This window comes from Salvelinus fontinalis, chromosome 21 (assembly GCF_029448725.1).
Source record: "Salvelinus fontinalis isolate EN_2023a chromosome 21, ASM2944872v1, whole genome shotgun sequence".
In the NCBI taxonomy this organism is placed as follows: Eukaryota; Metazoa; Chordata; class Actinopteri; order Salmoniformes; family Salmonidae; genus Salvelinus; species Salvelinus fontinalis.
This window is the reverse complement of record NC_074685.1, coordinates 48248062-48263278: the sequence shown is the minus strand read 5'-3', so window position 1 is coordinate 48263278 and position 15217 is coordinate 48248062. Positions and strand designations below refer to the sequence as shown.

Here is a 15217-nt window from a genome sequence, read left to right as displayed (position 1 = left end):
CTTAGCATATCTCACACCTCCCAAGATGTTGTTTACTATCAGTGTCCACCGGGAGAGTGTTCCTCTGTGTCAAATGTACTTTAAATAAACTTCCGTTTCTCTTGTCATTCTCCTTTTGTAAATGTGTGGCTGCATGGCACTGACCAATGACAATGGTCAAAAATGACCCTGACCAATGACAATGGTCAAAAATGACCCTGACAAAGGTAAAAGATGACCCTGACCAATGACAATGGTAAAAAATGACCCTGACAAAGGTAAAAAAAAAATGACCCTGACCAATGACAATGGTCAAAAATGACAAGAAATACTTTGTTGATCTGGCTTTTTAAAATCTTTGTTTCATTACTTGTAAGCACTGTTTTATTTTCTTATTTTAAAGCTCAAAGACTTGAACGGTTAAGGAAGGAGCGACAGAATCAGATCAAATGCAAAAACATTCAATGGAAGGAGAGGTCGTCCTCGCAATCAGGTACGCTACATTTCTCCTCTCCAGAAATATTTGCTGATAGGAGTTTCAATGAAGCAAAAGCTTCAATTGTCCTTTCTTTTTCACTGATCTCAGACAATTACAGTGCTGCATAGGGAATTCTCATGGAACCAGGAAATGGTTATTTTGCATTGATCAATCCCCACGTGATGTTACAACATCCGATAGCATGTTCCAGAAACTGTCAAACCTAGCCTACTGTATATAATGAAATGTAATACTGTACAATAGCTAGGCCTAATGCTAAAGTCCTGTTTGACTTGAAATCCTGGCACAATCAATAACATCATAGAATATAAGTAAGTTGTTCAATCACTCTGGGTTTCCGCCAATGTCTCCGCTTCATTTTCTGTCTCCGGTCGTTTCTGTCACAGCGGAGGACCTGGGTTCCCTGTTTGAGAAGAGGGACTTTAAAGATAGACCCAGGAACACTGGTACCAAGTCGACCCTCTCTCTCCGGCTCGAGCAATGTCCCCAGCAGCTCAACAACCCTTTCAACGAATACTCCAAATTCGACGGCAAGGTAGGTGCTCCCAGATGTCTGGTAATATATATCTGATTCTGGTATAAAACTATGCCGAATTACTTAATGTATCTCGAAATCTTGAAAATGTTTTTTGTGCCACAAAAGAAAGACAAATCAAGTTTGATGCCAACCGGTGCCATGTTTCACGTGCATACATAAAAAAAAACTAGCAACCGTTCGCTCCTGCTCTCTAAACTAAAGATTTTGCTTCTTTTTCTGATTCCTCCCCAGATGCATCAGGCCTTTTCCCTGCTTTGGCAATGTCATTTACAAGCACTTAGGCAGTAATTCCAAAACTTGGAAACCATCTCCGAATGTATATTGCAATTTTGGAGCAGCTTCTCATCGCTAATGGCACAGGCGAAAGTCTCTGAAGGCTTGGTGACCTTATTTCTGTCATTTTGCTCTTAGACTCGCATGATCCAGAGAAAAGAGCAGACTGGGAGAATTGTGTGTCGAATAAATGTCAGGGTGAATTGCTCGGGCCTTTTACAGGGATTTGTGGAAAAGAGCAAAGGTCGCGGCAAAGTGCCTTGGCAGCTCGCAGACAACCTGGTGGCTCAGATTAAACAAATAGCCTTTGATTCATGCCAAAGACGGCCTCTGCTGAAGGAACCAGGGGACGAGCCTGCCCTAGCCTCTGCAATATCCCCCAATATTAGAAATAATATTTACATTACAGATTACCTTTTATAATCCACCGCTCCCATCTCTTGTCTCCAGTTTTCTATATCGGCTTATGAGCTGTTAACGATTCATCAGAAATCCACCTCCACTTTTTTTCATTGATACGTTATTTTCGTTCAGCAATGAGGTAGTCAGTGTGTCACTTTTTGTCTCTCCAAGACATCTGGTTGCAGATTAGCCAAGTTCGCTCAAAGACACGTCTCTCCCGTCACCAGTAACAATAACAGCTGGGTTTTTTCACCGGTCGCGAAGACGTCACGTTTACAGTCGCACTTTTTGGAGCGGGAAGATGAGCGTTTTTAATACGGCTTGCGTTCATTTGGGTCGACGTGTACGAAGCCGGGTGGCGTCGGTCGTAGATAAAGATTCATTGCGGCGGTTTGATTTAATGCCCGGGTAATGAGAGGCGTCCATGTGCTCGGGCAGATGTTTACACAGACCTCGCCCGCCCGGCTCTGACAGCAGTTAAAAAGTATAGTCACCGTAATCGAATCTCGTGGCGGGCCGCGTCAGGGAGGAGGACACAGATCGAATTAAACTGCGTTTTAAGATTAATGTGTAGACAGGTAGAGCAAAGAGCGATGGGCTTCTTTTTACCCCACCCCACCCAGTGTTTTTAAACCCATTCTTTGCATTTCCTGGAGGAAGGTCTTCCTAGAACTGTTTACTAGGGAGTAAATCCCCAAGAGCAATGGAAGTAAATGAAGTCTTTCTTTCGACTGCAGCTGTTATTATACTCTTTTCCAGTAATACTGAATCATAGAAAAGATGGACAGTTTTTTTTTTTTATTATCCCCTGGTTCTTTTGTCAGTGGAGAAAAATGATTGTAGAGATTAAAAGGAAAATGGGAGAGAGCAAGAGAGAGAAGCGATCATTAAGCCTTGAAAATGCAAATGAGGCTATCTCAGGAAATAATCGAACACGCTGTTCAATTGCTCAGAAATAATACCCCCCACCCCCCGTTTTATACCGTTTTGTGGTGGTGACAGGATAATGGTTGCGAGGGAGACTATTGATATTCTCTAGAAAAGAAACCTATCAAGATGTGAAGACATACTGTATGTAACCTGCCTTGTTGATGTAACCTGACTTGTTGACCATCAATGCCCTTTTTACATGGTTACATAAGACTCTTATTCACTTTGACTAATCTCTTCACATAATGTAGCCCTTTTTATATGGTTAGGGAGCACTTGGGTAGTCTCTTTGCCACAGAGCTATATTTAGGGTAGCCTCATCCCGACAGTGTGTCTGACTCTATTGATGTGTACCTGTGGCACGCACGATGGCCTTTCTTTTCCCCATGTACACTCCTCCCTCCCAACCAGCCCCCTAACCAGACCTATGTACCCTCCTCCCTCCCAACCAGCCCCCTAACCAGACCTATGTACCCTCCTCCCTCCCAACCAGCCCCCTAACCAGACCTATGTACCCTCCTCCCTCCCAACCAGCCCCCTAACCAGACCTATGTACCCTCCTCCCTCCCAACCAGCCCCCTAACCAGACCTATGTACCCTCCTCCCTCCCAACCAGCCCCCTAACCAGACCTATGTACCCTCTTTCCTCCCAACCAGACCTATGTACCCTCCTCCCTCCCAACCAGCCCCCTAACCAGACCTATGTACCCTCTTTCCTCCCAACCAGACCTATGTACCCTCCTCCCTCCCAACCAGCCCCCTAACCAGACCTATGTACCCTCCTCCCTCCCAACCAGCCCCCTAACCAGACCTATGTACCCTCTTTCCTCCCAACCAGACCTATGTACCCTCCTCCCTCCCAACCAGCCCCCTAACCAGACCTATGTACCCTCCTCCCTCCCAACCAGCCCCCTAACCAGACCTATGTACCCTCTTTCCTCCCAACCAGCCCCCTAACCAGACCTATGTACCCTCCTCCCTCCCAACCAGCCCCCTAACCAGACCTATGTACACTCCTCCCTCCCAACCAGCCCCCTAACCAGACCTATGTACCCTCTTTCCTCCCAACCAGACCTATGTACCCTCCTCCCTCCCAACCAGCCCCCTAACCAGACCTATGTACCCTCCTCCCTCCCAACCAGCCCCCTAACCAGACCTATGTACCCTCCTCCCTCCCAACCAGCCCCCTAACCAGACCTATGTACCCTCCTCCCTCCCAACCAGCCCCCTAACCAGACCTATGTACCCTCTTTCCTCCCAACCAGACCTATGTACCCTCCTCCCTCCCAACCAGCCCCCTAACCAGACCTATGTACCCTCCTCCCTCCCAACCAGCCCCCTAACCAGACCTATGTACCCTCCTTCCTCCCAACCAGCCCCCTAACCAGACCTATGTACCCTCCTCCCTCCCAACCAGCCCTATGTACCCTCCTCCCTCCCAACCAGCCCCCTAACCAGACCTATGTACCCTCTTTCCTCCCAACCAGCCCTATGTACCCTCCTCCCTCCCAACCAGACCTATGTACCCTCCTTCCTCCCAACCAGCCCCCTAACCAGACCTATGTACCCTCCTCCCTCCCAACCAGCCCTATGTACCCTCCTCCCTCCCAACCAGCCCCCTAACCAGACCTATGTACCCTCCTTCCTCCCAACCAGCCCCCTAACCAGACCTATGTACCCTCTTTCCTCCCAACCAGACCTATGTACCCTCCTCCCTCCCAACCAGCCCCCTAACCAGACCTATGTACCCTCCTTCCTCCCAACCAGCCCCCTAACCAGACCTATGTACCCTCCTCCCTCCCAACCAGCTCCCTAACCAGACCTATGTACCCTCTTTCCTCCCAACCAGCCCCCTAACCAGACCTATGTACCCTCCTCCCTCCCAACCAGCCCCCTAACCAGACCTATGTACCCTCCTCCCTCCCAACCAGCTCCCTAACCAGACCTATGTACCCTCCTCCCTCCCAACCAGACCTATGTACCCTCCTCCCTCCCAACCAGACCTATGTACCCTCCTCCCTCCCAACCAGCCCCCTAACCAGACCTATGTACCCTCCTCCCTCCCAACCAGCCCCCTAACCAGACCTATGTACCCTCCTCCCTCCCAACCAGCCCCCTAACCAGACCTATGTACCCTCCTCCCTCCCAACCAGCTCCCTAACCAGACCTATGTACCCTCCTTCCTCCCAACCAGCCCCCTAACCAGACCTATGTACCCTCCTCCCTCCCAACCAGCCCCCTAACCAGACCTATGTACCCTCCTCCCTCCCAACCAGCCCCCTAACCAGACCTATGTACCCTCCTCCCTCCCAACCAGCCCCCTAACCAGACCTATGTACCCTCCTCCCTCCCAACCAGACCTATGTACCCTCCTCCCTCCCAACCAGCCCCCTAACCAGACCTATGTACCCTCCTTCCTCCCAACCAGCCCCCTAACCAGACCTATGTACCCTCTTTCCTCCCAACCAGCCCCCTAACCAGACCTATGTACCCTCTTTCCTCCCAACCAGCCCCCTAACCAGACCTATGTACCCTCCTCCCTCCCAACCAGCCCCCTAACCAGACCTATGTACCCTCCTCCCTCCCAACCAGCCCCCTAACCAGACCTATGTACCCTCCTCCCTCCCAACCAGCCCCCTAACCAGACCTATGTACCCTCTTTCCTCCCAACCAGACCTATGTACCCTCCTCCCTCCCAACCAGCCCCCTAACCAGACCTATGTACCCTCTTTCCTCCCAACCAGACCTATGTACCCTCCTCCCTCCCAACCAGCCCCCTAACCAGACCTATGTACCCTCCTCCCTCCCAACCAGCCCCCTAACCAGACCTATGTACCCTCCTCCCTCCCAACCAGCCCCCTAACCAGACGTATGTACCCTCTTTCCTCCCAACCAGCCCCCTAACCAGACCTATGTACCCTCTTTCCTCCTAACCAGACCTATGTACCCTCCTCCCTCCCATCCAGCCCCCTAACCAGACCTATGTACCCTCCTCCCTCCCAACCAGCCCCCTAACCAGACCTATGTACCCTCCTCCCTCCCAACCAGCCCCCCAACCAGACCTATGTACCCTCCTTCCTCCCAACCAGCCCCCTAACCAGACCTATGTACCCTCTTTCCTCCTAACCAGACCTATGTACCCTCCTCCCTCCCATCCAGCCCCCTAACCAGACCTATGTACCCTCCTCCCTCCCAACCAGCCCCCTAACCAGACCTATGTACCCTCCTTACTCCCAACCAGCCCCCTAGCTAATATGTCCTCAACAATAACTACACCTCCAAACAGAAATGTATCATTTGCCCTCGAGGAGGGGTTAATAGCCACCAAAACTACCGGCTAGCCCGACGCTAAGTTCATTGGATATTATGAACCACGGCCAGTGGAAACAACAGGCCGAAGGCGTATGGAGAGGCCCCCAGGGGCTGTAAGAGACCCACCACTTAGGACTGTCACTTCCAAAGGAGGCCTCAGAGTACCTCTGACCTACAGTTGATCACACGTTGTCATCGTTCAGAGGTGGTGGCTCGGTACGAAGGCACAGAACCCAAAGCTCCGCCTGTCAAGACGGGGAGAATTGATCTGCTCATTACCTAACAGCACCAACTCTTCCCTTTAACGAAGGACTGAAATGAGCTGCTACATGGCACGAGGGGCAGGGTGGCAGCTAGCTTCAAGGACCTTTCGTCGGATGGGAGTTGGGAAAAATGGAACAGTTCATCTGTCTAGTTTCCTATCTTTTGGTCTACCTAGGTGTCGAATGGGTTCCAAAGCTGGTCCCACTGCACACACGAGTAGAGAAAAGCTCCATGAAGCTGGTCCCTCTGCACACGAGTAGAGAGGAGCTCCATTAAGCTGGTCCCACTGCACACGAGTAGAGAAAAGCTCCATGAAGCCGGTCCCACTGCACACGAGTAGAGAAAAGCTCCATGAAGCTGGTCCCTCTGCACACGAGTAGAGAGGAGCTCCATGAAGCTGGTCCCTCTGCACACGAGTAGAGAGGAGCTCCATGAAGCTGGTCCCTCTGCACACGAGTAGAGAGGAGCTCCATGAAGCTGGTCCCTCTGCACACGAGTAGAGAGGAGCTCCATGAAGCTGGTCCCTCTGCACACGAGTAGAGAGGAGCTCCATGAAGCTGGTCCCTCTGCACACGAGTAGAGAGGAGCTCCATGAAGCTGGTCCCTCTGCACACGAGTAGAGAGGAGCTCCATGAAGCTGGTCCCTCTGCACACGAGTAGAGAGGAGCTCCATGAAGCTGGTCCCTCTGCACACGAGTAGAGCGGAGCTCCATGAAGCTGGTCCCTCTGCACACGAGTAGAGAGGAGCTCCATGAAGCTGGTCCCTCTGCACACGAGTAGAGAGGAGCTCCATGAAGCTGGTCCCTCTGCACACGAGTAGAGAGGAGCTCCATGAAGCTGGTCCCTCTGCACACGAGTAGAGAGGAGCTCCATGAAGCTGGTCCCTCTGCACATGAGTAGAGAGGAGCTCCATGAAGCTGGTCCCTCTGCACACGAGTAGAGAGGAGCTCCATGAAGCTGGTCCCTCTGCACACGAGTAGAGAGGAGCTCCATGAAGCTGGTCCCTCTGCACACGAGTAGAGAGGAGCTCCATGAAGCTGGTCCCTCTGCACACGAGTAGAGAGGAGCTCCATGAAGCCGGTCTGTTACTTTAGAAAATAGAGAATACACCCAACTCTTTTGCCATGTAATCTGTCCAGAACCTCTTCGTTTGGCTCAATGAGCTGTGAATGCCTGATGCCTGAGTGAAATAGATATCTCCCATCTGGATTAACAGCAGCCAAAGAGGAACTGACATCCTCCATTTCAATACTACAGGTGACTCTCGTTAACTGGAAAAGTTTGAGATATTCTATGGCAACACAATCAGTGGCTGAAGATTTAAAGGAATTTAGACCTGTTGAAAAGATATGGAGGGTAGGCAAAAATGAGGGAATATCTGTTTGTTTGGGATGGAGAAAAAAGCTAACGATAAGTCATTTCTTTAGAATTTACTGCCGGAGTTGGAAATCAACTGAAACATGGGTTGTATAGGCAAATTTCCCTGCTACATTTTAAAAAGGTTATCTTTCAATAACTTTGGCAGAATTAGCTTTGTCGTTTATACTTCTCTTACCTTCTGTCTGCACCAATAACAATGACTTTTTAGTGGGACCTGGTTTGTCAAGGACGTCCCAGGAGTTGGAAACACGCACTGACCAACTGACACCCCACTCTGCTCCATCGACGGGAGGAAGACTGCGTAAAAAGAGAAAGCAAGCAGCAAAAAATAATAGATAATAGTTGCTTTCCCTGAACAGCTAGAGTCATATTCTAGATGACATCGGCACCTGTGCACACGGCATCGTCCGCCTGGGGGTGGGGTTGCTCGTCTACTCCCCCCCCCAGACCCATAGTCAAAGGCCCAGACACCAAACTCCCCCCCGCCCCCCCAAAAAAATACATCAAGGCATCCAGCTTCCCCATCCTGACATTACCATAGCAACCACCCGGAGACTGAAGCCCGGCGACACAGGGACCAACTAATTACGGTGATGATTAGTGGAATGGCGTCTGTGTATTTGATTCATCATCACCATGGAGACAGAAAACATCACAATCACTATTAACAGAACAAATACCTCTCGAGACTTCTTAAGGATTAATTGATGGTGGCACCGATGCATATTTCTCTTCAGTGGTGGCCGCCATTCATCCAGGTTCTTTTCTTTTTGCATCAGAGACAGTTTGAGGGCCTTTCTTTTTTGGTTGAAGATTTGCATCACTTGAGAAATGAACCCATGTGTAGTGATTTCAAGATGTTTTGTTGTGGAGCATATCGATTGGATGAGTCCACTCGTTGATTGGATGAGTGGTTGTGATATGATATGAGTGGCTATACCCTGGCATGCACTGTAAACTGTTTGTTCTCAATGCCCAGTTGTTAAACTTCAAGGTACTGTGTTAACTGATTTAAAGCAGACACTTCACCACTAAGGCTGTCTATACGCTATACAACTAGACTATTTTTGGCCAGTGTGCAGGTTCTCAAATCACATACAAATGCCTTGGGGGGCCTGACTTCATTTTGTTACGTTAGCCTGACTTAATTTTGTTACGTTAGCCCAACTCCACGCTGTTACGTTAGCCCGACTTCATTTTGTTACGTTAGCCCGACTCCATTTTGTTACGTTAGCCCGACTTCATTTTGTTACGTTAGCCCGACTTCATTTTGTTACGTTAGCCCGACTTCATTTTGTTACGTTAGCCCGACTTCATTTTGTTACGTTAGCCCGACTTCATTTTGTTACGTTAGCCCGACTTCATTTTGTTACGTTAGCCCGACTTCATTTTGTTACGTTAGCCCGACTCCATGCTGTTACGTTAGCCCGACTCCATGCTGTTACGTTAGCCCGACTCCATGCTGTTACGTTAGCCCGACTCCATGCTGTTACGTTAGCCCGACTCCATGCTGTTACGTTAGCCCGACGTCATGCTGTTACGTTAGCCCGACGTCATGCTGTTACGTTAGCCCGGCGTCATGCTGTTACGTTAGCCCGGCGTCATGCTGTTACGTTAGCCCGGCGTCATGCTGTTACGTTAGCCCGGCGTCATGCTGTTACGTTAGCCCGGCGTCATGCTGTTACGTTAGCCCGACTCCATGCTGTTACGTTAGCCCGACGTCATGCTGTTACGTTAGCCCGACTCCATGCTGTTACGTTAGCCCGACTCCATGCTGTTACGTTAGCCCGACGTCATGCTGTTACGTTAGCCCGGCGTCATGCTGTTACGTTAGCCCGGCGTCATGCTGTTACGTTAGCCCGGCGTCATGCTGTTACGTTAGCCCGACGTCATGCTGTTACGTTAGCCCGACGTCATGCTGTTACGTTAGCCCGACGTCATGCTGTTACGTTAGCCCGACGTCATGCTGTTACGTTAGCCCGACGTCATGCTGTTACGTTAGCCCGACGTCATGCTGTTACGTTAGCCCGACGTCATGCTGTTACGTTAGCCCGACGTCATGCTGTTACGTTAGCCCGACGTCATGCTGTTACGTTAGCCCGACGTCATGCTGTTACGTTAGCCCGACGTCATGCTGTTACGTTAGCCCGACGTCATGCTGTTACGTTAGCCCGACGTCATGCTGTTACGTTAGCCCGACGTCATGCTGTTACGTTAGCCCGACGTCATGCTGTTACGTTAGCCCGACGTCATGCTGTTACGTTAGCCCGACGTCATGCTGTTACGTTAGCCCGACGTCATGCTGTTACGTTAGCCCGACTTCAATTCAAATTTTATTTCTCACGTGCCGAATACAACAGGTATATACAACAGGTACGAATACAACCTTACCGTGAAATGCTTCCTTACAAGCCCTTAACCAACAATGCAATTCAAGAAATAGAGTTAAAATATTTACTAAATAAACTAAAGTAAAACATTTAATAAAAAGTAACTCAATAAAATAACAATGAGGCTATATACAGGGGGTACCGAGTCAATGTGCAGGTGAATAGGTTAGTCGAGGTAAGGGGGTAGGGGTTAAGGAACTATGCATAGATAATAAACAGCGAGTAGCAGCAGTGTAAAAACAAAGGGGTGGGTGAATAGTCCGTGTAGCCATTTGATTAATTGTTCAGCAGTCTTATGGCTTGGGGTTAGAAGCTGTTAAGGAGCCTTTTGGTCCTAGACTTGGCGCTCCGGTACAGCTTGTTGAGGGGTAGCAGAGAGGACAGTCTATGACTTGGGTGACTGGAGTCTTTTTATGGCCCCAGTGATGTACTGGGCCGTGAGCTCTACCCTCTGTAGCGCCTTATGGTCGGATGCCGAGCAGTTGCCATAGCAGGCAGTGATGCAACCTGTCAGGATGCTCTCGATGGTGCAACTGTATAACTTTTTAAGGATCTGAGGACCCATGCCAAATCTTTTCAGTCTCCTGAGGGGGAAAAGGTGTTGTCGCGCCCTCTTCACGACTGTCTTGGTGTGTGGACCATGATAGTTTGTTGGTGATGTAGACACCAAGGAACTTAACTCTCGACCCGCTCCACTACATCCCCGTCGATCAGCTCCTTTGTCTTGCTCACATTGAGGGAGAGGTCGTTGTCCTGCCATCACACTGCCAGGACTCTGACCACCTCCCTATAGGCTGTCTCATCGTTGTCGGTGACCAGGCCTACCACTGTTGTGTCGTCAGCAAACTTAATGACGGTGTTGGAGTCGTGCTTGGCCATGCAGTCGTGGGTGAGCAGGAAGTATAGGAGGTGACTAAGCAGTCCAGGATCCAGTTGCAGAGGGAGATGTTTGGTCCCAGAGTCCTTCGCTTAGTGATGAGCTTTGTGGGCACTATGGTGTTGAACGCTGAGCTGTAGTCAATGAACAGCATTCTCACATACACTACCGTTCAAAAGTTTGGGGTCACTTAGAAATGTCCTTGTTTTTGAAATAATTTTTTTGTCCATTAAAATAACATCCAAATTGATCAGAAATACAGTATAGACATTGTTAATGTTGTAAATGACTATTGTAGCTGGAAATGGTTGATTTGTTTATGGAATATCTACAAAGGCGTACAGAGGCCCATGATCAGCAACCATCACTCCTGTGTTCCAATGGCATGTGGTGTTAGCTAATCCAAGTTTATCATTTTAAAAGGATAATTGATCATTGGAAAACCCTTTTGCAATTATTTTAGCACAGCTGGAAACGGTGGTTCTGAGTAAAGAAGCAATTAAAGTGCCCTTCTTTGGACTAGTTGAGTATCTGGAGCATCAGCATTGTGGGTTCGATTACAGGCTCAAAATGGCCAGAAACAAAGACCTTTCTTTTGAAACTCATCAGTCTATTCTTGTTGTGAGAAATGAAGGCTATTCCATGCGAGAAATTGCTAATAAACTGAAGATCTCGTACAACGCTGTGTACTACTCCCTTCACAGAACAGCGCAAACTCTCTCTAACCAGAATAGAAAGAGGAGTGGGAGGCCCCGGTGCACAACTGAGCAAGAGGACAAGTACATTTGAATGTCTAGTTTGAGAAACGGACGCCTCACAAGTCCTCAACTGGCAGCTTCATTAAATAGTACCCGCAAAACACCAGTCTCAACATCAACAGTGAAGAGGCGACTCCGGGATGCTGGCCTTCTAGGCAGAGTTGCAAAGAAAAAGACATCTCAGACTGGCCAATAAAAAAACGATTAAGATGGGTAAAAGAACACAGACATTGGACAGAGGAACTCTGCCTAGAAGGCCAGCATCCCGGAGTCACCTCTTCACTGTTGACGTTGAGACTGGTGTTTTGCAGGTACCATTCTGGTGTTTTTGTTTTCATCTGTGCTAATATAATTGCAAAAGGGTTTTCTAATGATCAATTAGCCTTTTAAAATGATAAACTTGGATTAGCAAACACAACGTGCCATTGGAACACAGGAGTGATGGTTGCTGATAATGGGCCTCTGTAGATATTCCATAGAAAATCAGCCGTTTCCAGCATCAAAAGTAATTTACAACATTAACAATGTCTTCACTGTATTTCAATTTTTTTTTAGCTTTTCTTTAAAAAATAAGAACATTTCTCAGTGACCCCAAACTTTTGAACGGTAGTGTACGTGCTGAGTCATACTCCGATGCATTCTGCCTATAACAAAAAATATCTTGCATAGTTTTGCACACTAAGTCCTGCATAGTTCGTTTTGTTTCTGTATGTTGCGTTGAAAGTGGCAAATATTGAGTTGATTCGATCGCAATTGCCACACTAAAGGGAAACGTTGATAGTGTCAACTAAGAGGGAAAACTCTAGAAAGTTGAGTGAATTTCAATCTCATCTTTCTCTCCTTGTGATATTTGTAATGCGCAGCAGTCCTAGGGGAGCTGCGCTGCAGTCTCGGGGCTATGCAGTTTAGAGGGAACATTGGGTACGAATACTTTCTGAAGCACTGTATGCCATACTAAAACCCATGAGATTAAATTGATAGACCCATGGAGGTTAAACTTATCGCCCCTCTCTGTGTAATACATCACAGTTAGAGGGCAATTGTATAATGTAATTGTTGTGACAATAGAATGGCTTTTACTTAGCAACTGACAGAATTGTGGTCTGGTACACCTAGGAAATATGTCTTGAACCGCGAGAGCATACGCAGTGTCTTGTTTTGTATTTAATTAAGGTAAGTGCACAGCACCATTTTGTGGACAGAAAATCTGATGTCAACATTTATTTATTCCACCTGAAATTATATTTGAGTTCCCTTTCAAAGTTTAGTGCGTGCTATGTTTTCCCCAGAGTTGAAATATGCCAGTAGATATTGAATTCTTCCTCCTTAGTAAAGACAAGAGGATAGACTCCAGGCTAGACGGTGACTGCTTATCTTTTATGCTTTTCTTTTGTTGTGTAATGAAGTCCTTTATCAAATGCAGGGTCAGGAGAAAACACGGGCCTGAGCGCGGAGCAGAGATGGAGCCTGGCGGCGCGGTTGTGATGATCACCATGCCGATGACGCCGCCACTCGCTCCTCTCTCAGCTGCCCCGTGACCACTGGAGCCTCTGAAAACATCTGGGCCCTTTGATGGGAAAAATTACGTTTTTGGTCCAAATGACTCTATAATTTGGCACTTCCAGTCAGTCGAAACGCTTGATGCATCATTATTCGCGGGTCAGTAGAAAAGTGCCTGCAACTCGGGCTTTCTGGCATGATTAAAAAACTATAAATGCGTCATTTAAGAAATTGCCGCTGTCAACGGGAAGCACGATGCGTGCATAAAACCCATTATGTGGAGGAGCTAATGAAAGGCCTTTACCCCAAAAAATAATTTTAGTAATTTAATAAATAAATTGTGGAATTTATTGAATGCAGCTTGGCACTGAAGGGAGGTTGTTTTTTCTCTCCAAATACAGTAATGTATTACGTCCTATTTCCCTCTAATGTATTGTTCCAGCAGAACTGATTTCTGGCTCCGATTTAATGAAGTACCATTTGGAAATGAGAACTTGTTCTCGATTTCCCTTTCTGATTGCATGTGGAAATGATAAATAAATGGTATAAAACCTACCGTCTGATCCGTTTGTGCAAAAATCAGATTTCAACAGTATCACTTTCTCAGTAGGACTAGTAACTCATAGTAGGAACTGTATGTAGCTCGTTGAGGTCGACATTTTTATTGTGCTTAATCCTTTACAAAACATAGATACACAAGTTGATACACATATAGATATACAGGTAGTAGGTCAACTAATGTGGACAGTTTAAAATACTGGTTGATCAAATGTTATAAGCATTTCCTCAGATGGGAAAAATCCTGTGAGAAACTGCTAGAAGAGATCTCTGTATTTGTTGTCTGTTCCTCTTCAGACACTTGGCAAAAATCTCCTGGGGTCAAATTAATTTCCAGGCCTCAGCTTATTGAACCGTGCTGCCACCACGTATTATATTCAGCCCTGGGTCCTCCTCACACCTTGGCCCTCAAAGTTCTACCTGTTTCCAGCATCGCAAATAGCCTCCTCTTTCATTTTCTGACAGCTTACGGTTTTACCTTGTAGATTTGTCATTGTGCATCATTTCATGCAAGCACTGGGGTGCTATTTTCCTTTTGAATTAAATTGATCTAACTATTGTCTTCCTTCCTTTCTTGCTCTAACTCCCTATGATGTCACACTTTCTGCTATTGTGTTCAATCGGCTCATTCCTAGGCATGGGAGGGACACTATACTGTGTATTCATTCTAATTACTGGCTTGTCTTGGCTGCCCGAAGAGATGAGCTTAAACGTATGAATAAACAGACATGCATATATGGGATTCTTGATCTTTATCTCAGCTAGTCTACCCAATCATATCATATAGACATTTTCAGCGGAGGCTTGGTCTGGGCTTTAACTAAGCAGCAGGCTTACCACTATTTTGTTAGTGTTCTGTGTAGAAATCCACCTTCAGTATGTCCACCTGTATGTTTATGGTGATATCTTCTATGCTGATCTTCTGCCAGATAAATTAGCCTGACACTTAAAGAACGTCAAGCCCCTTGGCGCGATAAACACACAGAGGCTGAATTATAATGTACCCTGTGTTCCTGATACGAGGACAAATGTAAATTATATTGCGTCTTTAAAAAAAAGCCACAAGCAACTATAATGTATTCAATGAAGGTAGTCTGCCAAAGAAAGGCTGGAGGACCTTACCACCAGCAATTATTTAGAGTAACTTATTGGTCCACAGTGCATTCACGTCAGGGGAATCTTTTCATTATCAAGGCCAACAATTTGAACCTGAGATTTAACATCAGCATTTTGCATGCATTTAAATGGCAGTTATATACTTATTTTCAGTTAGGCAGATATCCTCAGCTAGAATTTGACCAATAAGTGAATATGACGTTTTATGTACCTGTATTCCCCCCCCCCCCTTCTCTCCTGCAGGGCCACGTAGGTACAACCGCAACCAAAAAAATTGACGTCTACCTCTCGATGCAGTCTGCACAGGAGAAACTGCATCCCATGATGGTGGTGACCATCGCCAACGCTCGGGTCCACGACCTCATTGGCCTCATCTGCTGGCAGTACACCAGCGAGGGCCGCGAACCCAAACTCAAGTGAGTGTCCATTGACAGTATGGCC

The 15217-nt window shown here is 47.4% G+C and overlaps 1 protein-coding gene across 2 annotated transcripts in view; it reads left to right on the top strand.

Moving 5' to 3' along the window:
- Positions 1 to 15217, top strand: part of mapkap1 (MAPK associated protein 1) — a 107629-nt gene that overhangs the window by 15593 nt on the left and 76819 nt on the right. For both annotated transcript variants that reach the window (XM_055875556.1, XM_055875560.1), the window contains exons 3-5: positions 383 to 472; positions 865 to 1013; positions 15020 to 15192. In XM_055875556.1, the coding sequence (XP_055731531.1) occupies positions 383 to 472; positions 865 to 1013; positions 15020 to 15192 (412 nt within the window). The remainder of the gene's footprint in view (positions 1 to 382; positions 473 to 864; positions 1014 to 15019; positions 15193 to 15217) is intronic.